At 44.8% G+C, this 12,692-nt stretch overlaps 1 protein-coding gene across 1 annotated transcript in view; it reads left to right on the forward strand.

Annotated features, from left to right (window-relative positions):
• Nucleotides 1-5,266, forward strand: part of AKTIP (AKT interacting protein) — a 22,247-nt gene extending 16,981 nt beyond the window's left edge. The window contains exons 8-10 of the mRNA XM_018553044.1: nt 1,038-1,146; nt 2,881-2,941; nt 4,510-5,266. Of these exons, the coding sequence (XP_018408546.1) occupies nt 1,038-1,146; nt 2,881-2,941; nt 4,510-4,614 (275 nt within the window). The 3' untranslated portion in view covers nt 4,615-5,266. The remainder of the gene's footprint in view (nt 1-1,037; nt 1,147-2,880; nt 2,942-4,509) is intronic.
• The last annotated feature ends 7,426 nt before the right edge of the window (nt 5,267-12,692 follow it).

The following is a 12,692-nucleotide window of genomic DNA, read 5'->3' on the forward strand; positions in this document are numbered from 1 at the left end:
GCAGAGGAATAGTTTTATGCAGTTCTGAATGTAGTCGGGGTATGAACTATGTGAAGTGAATTTGTTCCGACATATTCAGAAAAACATAGACCTTTAATCAAACTAATAAGAAAAAATGTAGAAGCGTCAAAACCTTTGGGTTTATTTTGCGGTCTCTCCAAACGCCCCTCCCCCCTTGAGGATATGAACCCCTCTATTTGTCTACATAATTCATATTCATGAATATATCTAACCATTTACCTGGAGATTTACGGTAACATTTTTACCTGGAGTTTTTCTTTAAAGCAGAACTCCAGTCATCATGGTAATTGTGTCCCCTCCCCTACCAGAGTACGGTCTCTATTTCCTCATCTATTTCTAGCTAAATTTCCTTTTTTGCACTGGACTGGTCGGGTACCTGCTCCATTCCCATCTTCTCCTTCCTACAGTGTGGCAGTTGGCAGGGGAGCGGAGATGATTTGGTGAACTACATGCCTTAGCACTCTTTGGCTCAACCATTTGCGGGCCTGGCCAGTGTGCATTCCTCAAGTGCTGGGCTGTTTTGGCCAATACACACCTGTAATAGTGAGAACTATAGGGGGGGGGGGTTGTTAAAAAGACAGCTGGTTGCGACTGAAGCATCTGTGCATGGTTGGAAGTTCCCACAAAGCTGTGGCAGGAGGAGAGTAGACAAAGGTGTTTTGCATACAGAACATGGAGCTGGAAAAAAAATGTGGAGTCGGGACTCTATGGCGCAAAGATGGAACAAAAAAAATCCAAAGTGGAGTTCTGCTTTAACTTCTGGATGTTGAGGATTCTAGTTGAGCTGCGCATACAAGGAAAAATGACATTCAAATTAAAACGAGGTCCTTATCGTGGTTAAGTGGTTAACACATGTACATTCCAAGTCATGTCTGAAGCAGGCTTGACATTCAGTTGGACTTTTGTATCTTCTCTTGTCAATCTCGTTTATCGTATTTACTTTTGTCCATGTTGAACATCTTTTATATCAGTAATCTCTGCTCTGGATATGAAGTCTGCTTTCTGTTTGTGTTCTAGATATGACAAGGATGTTCAGCTCTTTAAGAGTAAAGTGGTAGACAGTGTTAAACTATGCAACAGCCACCTCTTCAATCAGCCGAAGATAGAAGACCCCTATGCAATAACGTGAGTAGCCGTGGCCTTGATCTGATGTGTGATGACCTGGAATCGGCTCTGAACTAAAGCGTAGCACACATTACAATCTGATTGTACAAAGTCCTCTAGTTCTACCATAAACTACACGGTGCAAAGGCCTGTTTGATTGGATAGATCAGGTAGGCGCTATTGTTTTTAGTAAATCTACAGTTGGTTATACTGAGATCGTATGGTCAGATTTGAAATGGGTATAACAGCCAGCGGGGCCGACTAGCAAGATACTGAAGCTTGACCCAGTGGGAGATTCCTCCCTCCACACAGTTTAGCGTAGATGGAGGAATCTGTTGCACTTTTTCCATCTGGCCGTAGAAAATCTGCAGATAATCTATAGGTGTATGGCCAGCTTTAGGCTCCCGTTACACATGACACATGGCCATACTATCGCAGTAGATCTAAAGTTGATTGGACAATAAGTGTGCAACATTAGCTCTACCAAATCTATGTAATGAGGACCCACCTAAGCTATTCGGTCATTTTGCACAGTGCAGGGTTGTGGTCTGCTCCCAAAGTTTGGGCTACTCCACATTCTTCATTATCTTACCGAAAGGATGACATTGCCCTTGCCTAGGCACTGTGGGAGGAAGCTGGGGAAAGGAAAGTATATTTGCTGTTTGGGTCCCCACTTGGTAGAGTCACTCTAGTTGTTCTGATGAGCCATGACTATTGTCACTGGGACAGAAAGTGACGGATATACGTCACCAGAGCAGGAGGTGAGGGGAAATCTTCCAATGCAAACACCTGCTTAAGTTACAGCTGTATAAGGGAAGATTTCCTCTCCCTTGCTGTTGTCTCTGTAACAGAAAATAAGTGGGCACACTGGCTGCAAAAAGACCCCAAAACCTGAGGGTTTTATCCGTTTCATATCACTATTTCGGTGACTTTCACAAAGAAAAAACGCTGTCCCATGTCAGTATTAACATGGTAATATTCAAGGCTTTGTTGATATATGAACATGTCGGGTACATTGTTTCTGTTCTCCACTTGATGTGCACCCAGAACAAATGCTTTAACTTTTTTTTGAATGCGTGATGGTTGCATTTTCTGGGTGGGTGACCTTTGGTGAGGCTGAATAAATAGTTAATAACTCGAAAAAATGAGATGGAATGGAGATTTAAACTGCACCAACCAGCACAAACATGGCACTAACTGACCGTCCCAGTTATGTCTTTTGGCTGTTGTAGGGGGCTGGGTGATGTCATCATCTTAATAGCAAAAATAAAAGCAGACCTAATGTTAATTTTTGTGGCACTAACCAACCAACAAGTTTCATGTCTTTTGGCTATTGTAGGGGGGCTTGGGTGACCTTTGGTGACCTCTAATAGTTAATAACTCGGAAAGGAGATAGAATGGACATTTAAAATACACAAACATGGCACTAACTGACCGTCCCAGTTATGTCTTTTGGCTGTTGTAGGGGGGCTGAGTGATGTCCTCATCTTTAAAAAAAAAGTTGCTATTATCTTAAAAATAAAAACCGTACAAATGTTAATTTTGGTGGCACAAACGTAGCACAAAAACACACCAGTTTTTATTTGTGCCGATTATAGGGGGGGGGGCAGCTTCGCTGAGCTGCTTTTTATGGGCTGTTATTTGGCTGGTTGCTTTATTATTAATTATATATTGATATATTAATGTTTTATTAATAATAATGTTATAAATCATAAATACGAATAAATAAAAATATTTTTATATTTTTCCATCTAGGTTTTCCCCTTGGAATCCAGCAGTACATGATGAAGCCAGAGAAAAAATGCTAGCACAAAAAGTATGCACCTAATTTGTCCATGAAAGTTGTTTGGAATACTTGTCTCTTCTCTCCCTTTTATACATACAGGGTGACAGATCGGTGATTTGAATGAAGTTTTGTTAAAGTGTTTTTGTGTGTGTTTTTTATTTGTGTGGAGTAATTGAGCATCACTGAGCTGTGGGGACTTCTATTCCAGCTGTTCCTATTTGCCTTTTAAGGGAAGTCTGTTTCAGATCCTGGCAGATGTAGGGCGGCCTTGTATGCATCTCGGTGTTGACTTAAACCAACAATTTGCAGCATTTATAGGCTGAGTCTTCCAGGTACTCGTAAAACCTCCCTTTTTTTTAACATTCCCCTTAAAATAAAGCAAGCTCACAACACATAACCTGTTTCCTGTTCATGAGCTTTGATCATTGAGGGCTTAGCCAGTTCAAACTTCTGTTTCTCACATATGGGGCATTTTGTTTTTTTTGCATTATTCTAGCTTTGTGTGAACTCGATGTAATGTCCCTGCCCACATATACTAGCATATTCACACTCTAGGACCAGATTGGACAGTTGCAAGTTAACTTGGAACTGTGCTTTTGGGTTGTGGAAGAAAACCAGAACGCTGGCAATGGAATCTTTGCAAACATGGCTATGGCACACACCATATAGATGTGTCCTTTGTGGGAACTGAATTTGGGACTGGGGCACGGCAAGGCTGGTAACTGTTTGGGCACTGTGTTTGCAGCACCCTTTAGTATGCAAAATCTCAAGGCATCCCAGTCTTAAAGGTAATAGATTTTTAAGGGGGACCCCACACAAAAAAAGTAGGTTTCACCTTTCACATCGAAGGGCCCCTTCAAATAATGTTCCTCACCCCTTCACGTTCCTCACCCCTTCACGTTCCTCACCCCTTGCATCAGTAGCCCCCTTCATATCAGGAAACCCCCATTTTTTTGTTTACATCAGGACCACTACCACAAAATTTTGAGGCACCCCTGAGGAGGCCAGGGGGCACTTCAGTGTGCTACAGCACCCTGGTTGAGGGAGGCTTCACTAATGTATGTGAACTAAGACATCTGTTTGTGCCTGCATCATAGGGCAACTCAAGATCGGTTAGTGGGGATCGGCAGGGAGCACAATGTCTAATGGTGGGTGGGATGTGTTCTTTTTGTATACCGATGAACACAATCGGCCACAGGGGGAGTGCATGGTTAGTAAGATGGCTAACTCATAGATTTGCATTGTGAGATGGAGCAGTGAAGCACAACCATTATGTGTGTATTGCTGCAAAGCAGGAATCTGAATCAAAGCCTGCATAAAAGTGTTATATTTTTTTTTATAATGTAAACTGGACTACATATTTGGGAATGTGCATGCAATCCTTCCTACACACATTAATTTACATCATATACACATGTTTTCTCAGTCCATTCAGGGACACAGCTTCATGATGATTAGGCAATGTAGGGTTATACTGTCGCCTACGTTGCTTTATTACCATCAAGCTGTGTCCAAGAGAGAAAAGTCATTATACGTTCCCCCCTCAATTGATTTTTGTAATCTGTCCGCTCATCCATCTGCCCTTCTCTTGCTTCTAGAAGAAATCGGAAGAGAATAAGACCCTTCACGTCTCCGGTTTATCCTGGGTGAAGCCGGGATCTGTCATGCCGTTCAGCAAAGAGGAAAACGCACTACAAACCTAATGCCTGGCTGCATACGGATCAGGACTGGGAAACGGGTGGACTGCAATGACACCATATTGATGGGGCTGACTGCACGGGAAGAAGATTGGGAGGACTGCCCTCCTTCTCCAGATCAAGCGTTTTGATTTTATCCTCGTCGGATTTCCTACACAGATTAGGATTTTAACTCTTTACGGTTTTTAATTCCCCCCAATCCGATCCTGAGTGACAGGAGCAGCTGCGCATCAGATACTTGGAGAGGAGGCGGAGTCTTTGCAGGAAGCGGTCTCCCTGGTTGGGGGTGGCCTTTTTTGGGGGGGCCACTCTGGGAATTGCATGCATGCTTATGCCTTCAGCTTGTCTCATCGGAGCTTTTCTGGCAGCGGGGTAGTTGTAATACCCCCCCTTACTTTATTGGATGTACCTGTTGATGGTTTTTTTTTTTTGGCTTGCTGAATTTGACTGGGAATTTTCAGTGTACGGAGAACTAACTACGTTTTGATAAACTATACACTACATTTAACAGATCTGTAGTATAACTTGTTTTAAAAATGCCTTTTGTGTGTAAATAGTTAGAATATTAAAATTGTAAATATTGTTTTCGGTAACTCCACATCTAGCACTTTTGGAGGGGAAGATTGCAAGTGTTCTGGTTTTAAAGCTGGTCTTAAAGGGGTAGATTTGCAGAGTACGTATTGTGCGGTTGGGTGGTTCAGCAGCATGGGGCGTGGCTTTTGCGATGGAGACACGTGATTTTGGATGTGACCATCACATGGTTGGCTGACATGGAGGCATGTGACATACTCTTTGCCCATATCAGCCTTTCATACTAAAATGGCTTTACAGTCTGTCCTTGGACTTATTATCCCGCCAGACCACCCAAAACTCGCATATAGCCCACTGGCCTAGTGGCCTCTTACCTCTACAGGTGGTTCAGCCAATCTGGCCTCTACTACAGGGCCTCTTTTTATGTTGGAATTTATTTTATTTTAAATTACTTTGTTAAAACCTACTACAGAAAAACAGCGTGCACAGATTTGTAGAATCACAGGGAAATCTTATTGCTAGAGTCTTAAAATACTACAAGAAATCACTAGTTAGGCCTATCAGCATATACCTTTTTTAAAATTGGTTATTTTGGTTTGAGGTGGACAGGCCGATTGGCATGCACCTTTTTAATGGGTATATCGGTTTGAGGTGTTCAGGCCTAGCTGCATACATCTTTATTGGGTATGTTGGTGTGAGGTGTTCAGGCCTAGCCGCCTAAATCTTTATTGGGTATATCGGTTTGAGGTGTTCAGGCCTAGCTTCATACATCTTTACTGGGTATACTGGTTTGAGGTGGACAGGCCTAGCTGCATACATCTTTATTGGGTATATCGGTTTGAGGTGTTCAGGCCTAGCTGCATACATCTTTATTGGGTATACTGCTTTGAGGTGTTCAGGCCTAACCACATACATCTTTATTGGGTATATCGGTTTGAGGTGTTCAGGCCTAGCCGCGTACATCTTTATTGGGTATATCGGTCTGAGGTGTTCAGGCCTAGCTGCATACATCTTTATTGGGTATACTGGTTTGAGGTGTTCAGGCCTAACCACATACATCTTTATTGGGTATATCGGTTTGAGGTGTTCAGGCCTAGCTGCATACATCTTTATTGGGTATATCGGTTTGATGTGTTCAGGCCTAGCTGCATACATCTTTATTGGGTATATCGGTCTGAGGTGTTCAGGCCTAACCACATACATCTTTATTGGGTATATCGGTTTGAGGTGTTCAGGCCTAGCTGCATACATCTTTATTGGGTATATCGGTTTGATGTGTTCAGGCCTAGCTGCATACATCTTTATTGGGTATATCGGTTTGATGTGTTCAGGCCTAGCTGCATACATCTTTATTGGGTATATCGGTTTGAGGTGGACAGGCCTATTGGCATGCACCTTTTTTATTAGGTATATCAGCTTGAGGTGGACAGGCCCATACATCTTTTAATGGGTATATTGGCTTGCGGTAGACAGGCCTATCAGCATACAGCTTTATTGGGTATATCGGTTTGAGGTGTTCAGGCCTAGCTGCATACATCTTTATTGGGTATATCGGTTTGATGTGTTCAGGCCTAGCTGCATACATCTTTATTGGGTATATCGGTCTGAGGTGTTCAGGCCTAACCACATACATCTTTATTGGGTATATCGGTTTGAGGTGTTCAGGCCTAGCTGCATACATCTTTATTGGGTATATCGGTTTGATGTGTTCAGGCCTAGCTGCATACATCTTTATTGGGTATATCGGTTTGAGGTGGACAGGCCTATTGGCATGCACCTTTTTTATTAGGTATATCAGCTTGAGGTGGACAGGCCCATACATCTTTTAATGGGTATATTGGCTTGCGGTAGACAGGCCTATCAGCATACAGCTTTATTGGGTATATCGGTTTGAGGTGTTCAGGCCTAGCCGTATACATCTTTTATTGTATATATTTTGGTTTGAGGTAGACAGACAGGCCTATCAGTGTACAGGCTTTGGGTGGACTGGTCTTTAAAAAGCCTATGCTAAAGCCAGCCGCTCGTTCGTCAAGAGGCAGAATCTCCTAGCAATGTGATGGGATGAATTGTCTTAAGGGGTTTGACCTTCCATAGGCGTCCCCCAACTCCTGAGCAGGCCTGAACTTTATATATAAATCTAAAATGCTGCTCTGCTACCTACCCCACAATACTGTTCATGTCACACGAGCACACATCAGTCTTGGTGAAAATTGGTAATCTGCAGAAATGGGGAACTTTTTGGGTTTTTCTTCTCTCTTTATTGATCATTTCTGTTTCAAATTGTGTTTAATCTCATTCAATAAACAGATACATTCGCTGCCATTACTGCTTAATACAGAGACTAATGTGTGTGTTGCTTGTGACAAAAAGGAAAATGGATTGATACTTTTTAATGAACTTCAATGTTCTTTCCTGTGTGTATCCAATCTGTGCATAGGGAACTACAGAATGTAAACAAGAGGGTTCTTTTTTTAATGTGTTTTTATTTGGGGGGGGGAGGGGGGATTTCAGGGTGCCAGTAATCTAGTGCAATAAGGCATTCTTCATGGTAAACCTGTGTGGAGCACACCATTTTAGACCAGAACCTGGACCCAACAGCTTAAATTGCAATTGAACCTTCACTTTAAATTACTTAATACATTTCAGGTGAATACAAATGTTAAAGATTTTTTTAAAAGGCAGCCACAGTCTGAGCAGAAAAGCCCATTGCCTGGTGGCATGCTGTGTAGAAGGATGCTTGTTCTGTGTTGAAGCAGTGGTCTCTCCCCAGAGCTCAAACACCCCCATGCTGGGTCAGAAGCCTTTTCCCTGGTGGCATGCTGTATAGAAGGAAGTTTGCTCGTGTGAGGAAGCAGTGCGCTCTACAGGTAAAACACCTCCATGCTGGAATCGGAAGCCTTTTGCTGGTGGCATGCTGTATAGAAGGAAGTTTTCTCTTGTGTGGTAGCAGTGGTCTCTCTCCAGAGGTCAAACACCCCCATGCTGAGTCAGAAGCATGTTCCCTGGTGGTGTGATGTACAGAAGGTTGCTTGCTTTGTTTGGAAGCAGTGGTCTCTCTCCAAAGGTAAAACACCCATGTCGTGATAGGAAAAGAGCTCTCCAATCAACAGGGAGCATGAGTGTCAGACCTCTGTAGAGAAGCCACTGCTTCCTCCGAGGAATCGATATGCAGCGGACAGGCTTTTCTACCTGGGATGTGGATGCTTTCTAAAGATAACAAACGAAGCTTTGGGATACATTTATGGTTTTGATGCACCTGAAATGTATAACTGATTTTTAAAGTAAAAGTTCCATTAGGCTTTAACACGGTCTGCAGCTATAGGCTATAGTCTCTCTCAATCTGTGGGCAGTGTATTATGCTGAGGGGTCTGATGTGTCCTGCAGTGAATAAAATGAACTTGTATGTGAACTGTTTTATTGGTAAAATGATTTGTAATTCTGTTCTGGCCAGTCTTGTGATACACATACCTGTGCCACTCTGCACAGCCAGGCGCTGGACAACCCTGTGTTCCTTCAGCTCTGTGTCCTTCTCTTCACCTCCCAGCCTGCAAACTGGACAATGAATTGCCACGATGAACTCTGTCCAAAAAGCAGGCAGTTGGCCCTGGGAGGTGCAAAGAAGAATTGCTAGCCTGTGGCAAGAGGTGTTTGAATCTCAAGACTAGCTGAACAGAACCATGCATTGGTAGGTACAACTGTCCATAAAAATGTATTTTAATATTTTGCCGGTTTGCCAGGATTCTATAGTGTCATGTCCATGATGGCTACCAGATAGCTTGTGGCGCAGCACTCCATATTTCAATAATAAACCTCTTGCTGCTGCAAATTGCATTCTGGTCCAGTAAGATGATGCATTACTAATTGTCTGATGGGTCTGAACAAAAATTGCTGTTTTCAGCAGCTCTGGGGTCCTACCACATGGGGTGAATTGCCCTTGTATCTGACAGTACTGCAGAGCTAACAGTTGAAGTAGAGCTTTTGTGAGGCTGAGGAATGGTCAAGAGTTGCTTATTGTGGATGCACCAGTTAAAGGAGAACTATGGGGTTAAGTCTTTTCCCCATAGTTCTCCTTAGGGTAACGGGAGGGCACAAACTAGCGTCCTCCCGTCGCCCTAGGCTCAGTATACCGCGAGCTGCTGCTCGCGGTATACTGAGATGCTGAAGCGGATCCTGACAATTGTACCGGGATCCGCCAAGCTGTGTGAGTGACAGCTGGCTCTGCCTATCTAGAAGCAGAGCCAGCTGTACCTGCCCCCTCCCCCATCCGTTCCGCCAGTCAGCGCTGGCGGATCAGAGCGGGGAGGGGGGAATCCAGCCCCTCCCCTGTCACGGCAGAGAGTTGTGACAGGATCGAGAAGTGAGCGAACGACGGTATGTGTTCACTCACCTCCCTATCTACTGAGCCGACCTGTGACAGTCTCATTGTCACAGGTCGGTTAGAACTATGAGGTGAGTGAAAAACACTCGCCTCAGTTCTCTAAGGATGCAGGACCCTGGCTAATGGTGAGGAATAAGTTCCACCGCCATTCAGGAATATCGCTGATAAGCGATCTCTCATGGCTTCAACTACTGTTATTTTGGGAGCTTGTGTTTTTCCCCATAGCAGGCTGTAGTCCTGGGTTTGCAGGCTGCCGACACAATAGATAACCCCCTCCCTATTGAGTAAATGTTGGGACGCTCAATGTTTTTCTGAGGTTAGGGTGAGAGAGCCCTAAGCTGTGACTTTTTGGCTGAGGTCACAGACGGCAGCTTTTCCTAAAATACCAGCAGCTTTCCATTTTGACAGGTGACCTGTGTCTGGTATTTAGGTAATCATCAATACATAGCTGCAGCAGCATAGCGGTGGTTCAGAGCCAATTGGATTGATGCCGTCTTTGGCCTTGGCAAGCAGGAAGTGGCTTTGGTGTGCAAGCAATCTATCCCTTGGGTGCACTCTGCATATGGCAAGGGTAGAGTCTGTGGTTTATAGTCCTCACTTTGAGCCCATGTGTCACACCCTGCTTATCTAATGTGCTATGGTAAGGTAGGAGGGGAGTTGAGACAACCAGAAACTGCTTCAAAGACACCAGAGGCTGCTTGGTTCTTGGCCAATGTGCTGCCAATTCCCCCAATCCTGTACTCCCATATACCTGAAGCAACTTGTGCATTGCTCATACAAGGCAAAGTCATTTTGCTTTAATTCCCCCCTCCTGGCAGCATATGCAGTCCTTTCCATCACTCCCCTGCCCCTCTGTTCAGCTGCTGGGAGTAAAAATAAGAAAGCCCTGTGCATTACTTGGCGCTTACACAGGGGTTGAGGACATCTCCCACCCCCATGTGATAGTGCTGGGCCAATCGCCAAGCACTAGTACTGTCACATGTTCCTTCATACCTGGCAGTACTGGACATTTTTCTGCTCCCATTGGCTGAACTGATTAGAGGCGTAGTAGTTGGATAGTAGGGGAATTGAGGCGTATGAGTGGCTAGGGAGGGGCAGAGCACTGGATTGCTTCAAAAAAGGACATTTGTATGATGACTGTTATACGGAAAGCCTCGCCACGTCAGTGCTTCATCAGCGAAACACAGAATGCTAAGGGATCATCCTCCTGTTGTGGACGCCGCTCCCTTGAGCTTGAGGGTTAAGTCTTTTCCCCATAGTTCTCCTTAGGGTAACGGGAGGGCACAAACTAGCGTCCTCCCGTCGCCCTAGGCTCAGTATACCGCGAGCTGCTGCTCGCGGTATACTGAGATGCTGAAGCGGATCCTGACAATTGTACCGGGATCCGCCAAGCTGTGTGAGTGACAGCTGGCTCTGCCTATCTAGAAGCAGAGCCAGCTGTACCTGCCCCCTCCCCCATCCGTTCCGCCAGTCAGCGCTGGCGGATCAGAGCGGGGAGGGGGGAATCCAGCCCCTCCCCTGTCACGGCAGAGAGTTGTGACAGGATCGAGAAGTGAGCGAACGACGGTATGTGTTCACTCACCTCCCTATCTACTGAGCCGACCTGTGACAGTCTCATTGTCACAGGTCGGTTAGAACTATGAGGTGAGTGAAAAACACTCGCCTCAGTTCTCTAAGGATGCAGGACCCTGGCTAATGGTGAGGAATAAGTTCCACCGCCATTCAGGAATATCGCGGAGAAGCGATCTCTCATGGCTTCAACTACTGTTATTTTGGGAGCTTGTGTTTTTCCCCATAGCAGGCTGTAGTCCTGGGTTTGCAGGCTGCCGACACAATAGATAACCCCCTCCCTATTGAGTAAATGTTGGGACGCTCAATGTTTTTCTGAGGTTAGGGTGAGAGAGCCCTAAGCTGTGACTTTTTGGCTGAGGTCACAGACGGCAGCTTTTCCTAAAATACCAGCAGCTTTCCATTTTGACAGGTGACCTGTGTCTGGTATTTAGGTAATCATCAATACATAGCTGCAGCAGCATAGCGGTGGTTCAGAGCCAATTGGATTGATGCCGTCTTTGGCCTTGGCAAGCAGGAAGTGGCTTTGGTGTGCAAGCAATCTATCCCTTGGGTGCACTCTGCATATGGCAAGGGTAGAGTCTGTGGTTTATAGTCCTCACTTTGAGCCCATGTGTCACACCCTGCTTATCTAATGTGCTATGGTAAGGTAGGAGGGGAGTTGAGACAACCAGAAACTGCTTCAAAGACACCAGAGGCTGCTTGGTTCTTGGCCAATGTGCTGCCAATTCCCCCAATCCTGTACTCCCATATACCTGAAGCAACTTGTGCATTGCTCATACAAGGCAAAGTCATTTTGCTTTAATTCCCCCCTCCTGGCAGCATATGCAGTCCTTTCCATCACTCCCCTGCCCCTCTGTTCAGCTGCTGGGAGTAAAAATAAGAAAGCCCTGTGCATTACTTGGCGCTTACACAGGGGTTGAGGACATCTCCCACCCCCATGTGATAGTGCTGGGCCAATCGCCAAGCACTAGTACTGTCACATGTTCCTTCATACCTGGCAGTACTGGACATTTTTCTGCTCCCATTGGCTGAACTGATTAGAGGCGTAGTAGTTGGATAGTAGGGGAATTGAGGCGTATGAGTGGCTAGGGAGGGGCAGAGCACTGGATTGCTTCAAAAAAGGACATTTGTATGATGACTGTTATACGGAAAGCCTCGCCACGTCAGTGCTTCATCAGCGAAACACAGAATGCTAAGGGATCATCCTCCTGTTGTGGACGCCGCTCCCTTGAGCTTGTATGAAGAGATTGTTCCCCATTGATTAGAACACAGCAGAGCTGAGGTACAAGGGTGCTTTGTGTCCCGCCATCGCCGTATGACATCACTCTTGGGGTGACTCTGGTGGTGCTAGAGATGAATTGTATGACTGCTTCTAACTGGTGTACACTAAATCTCATCCTATGTGGGGTAGCCGAACCATGCCATCTTAATAAATGTATAAACTGTGATCACCAGCTCTGATTTGTTTGGTTTAATATTGTGTTTAACAAATTTAGTATGAGTTCTCACAAATACTAAAACAAATAATGAGCCTGCTGAAGTGTGTAATGTTTACTGCACACTGTCCTTTTTTTTTTTTTTTTTTTTTTTTTTTTTTTTTTTT

Source organism: Nanorana parkeri, unplaced genomic scaffold (assembly GCF_000935625.1).
Source record: "Nanorana parkeri isolate BGI_ZX_2015 unplaced genomic scaffold, ASM93562v1 scaffold6, whole genome shotgun sequence".
Lineage (NCBI taxonomy): Eukaryota > Metazoa > Chordata > Amphibia > Anura > Dicroglossidae > Nanorana > Nanorana parkeri.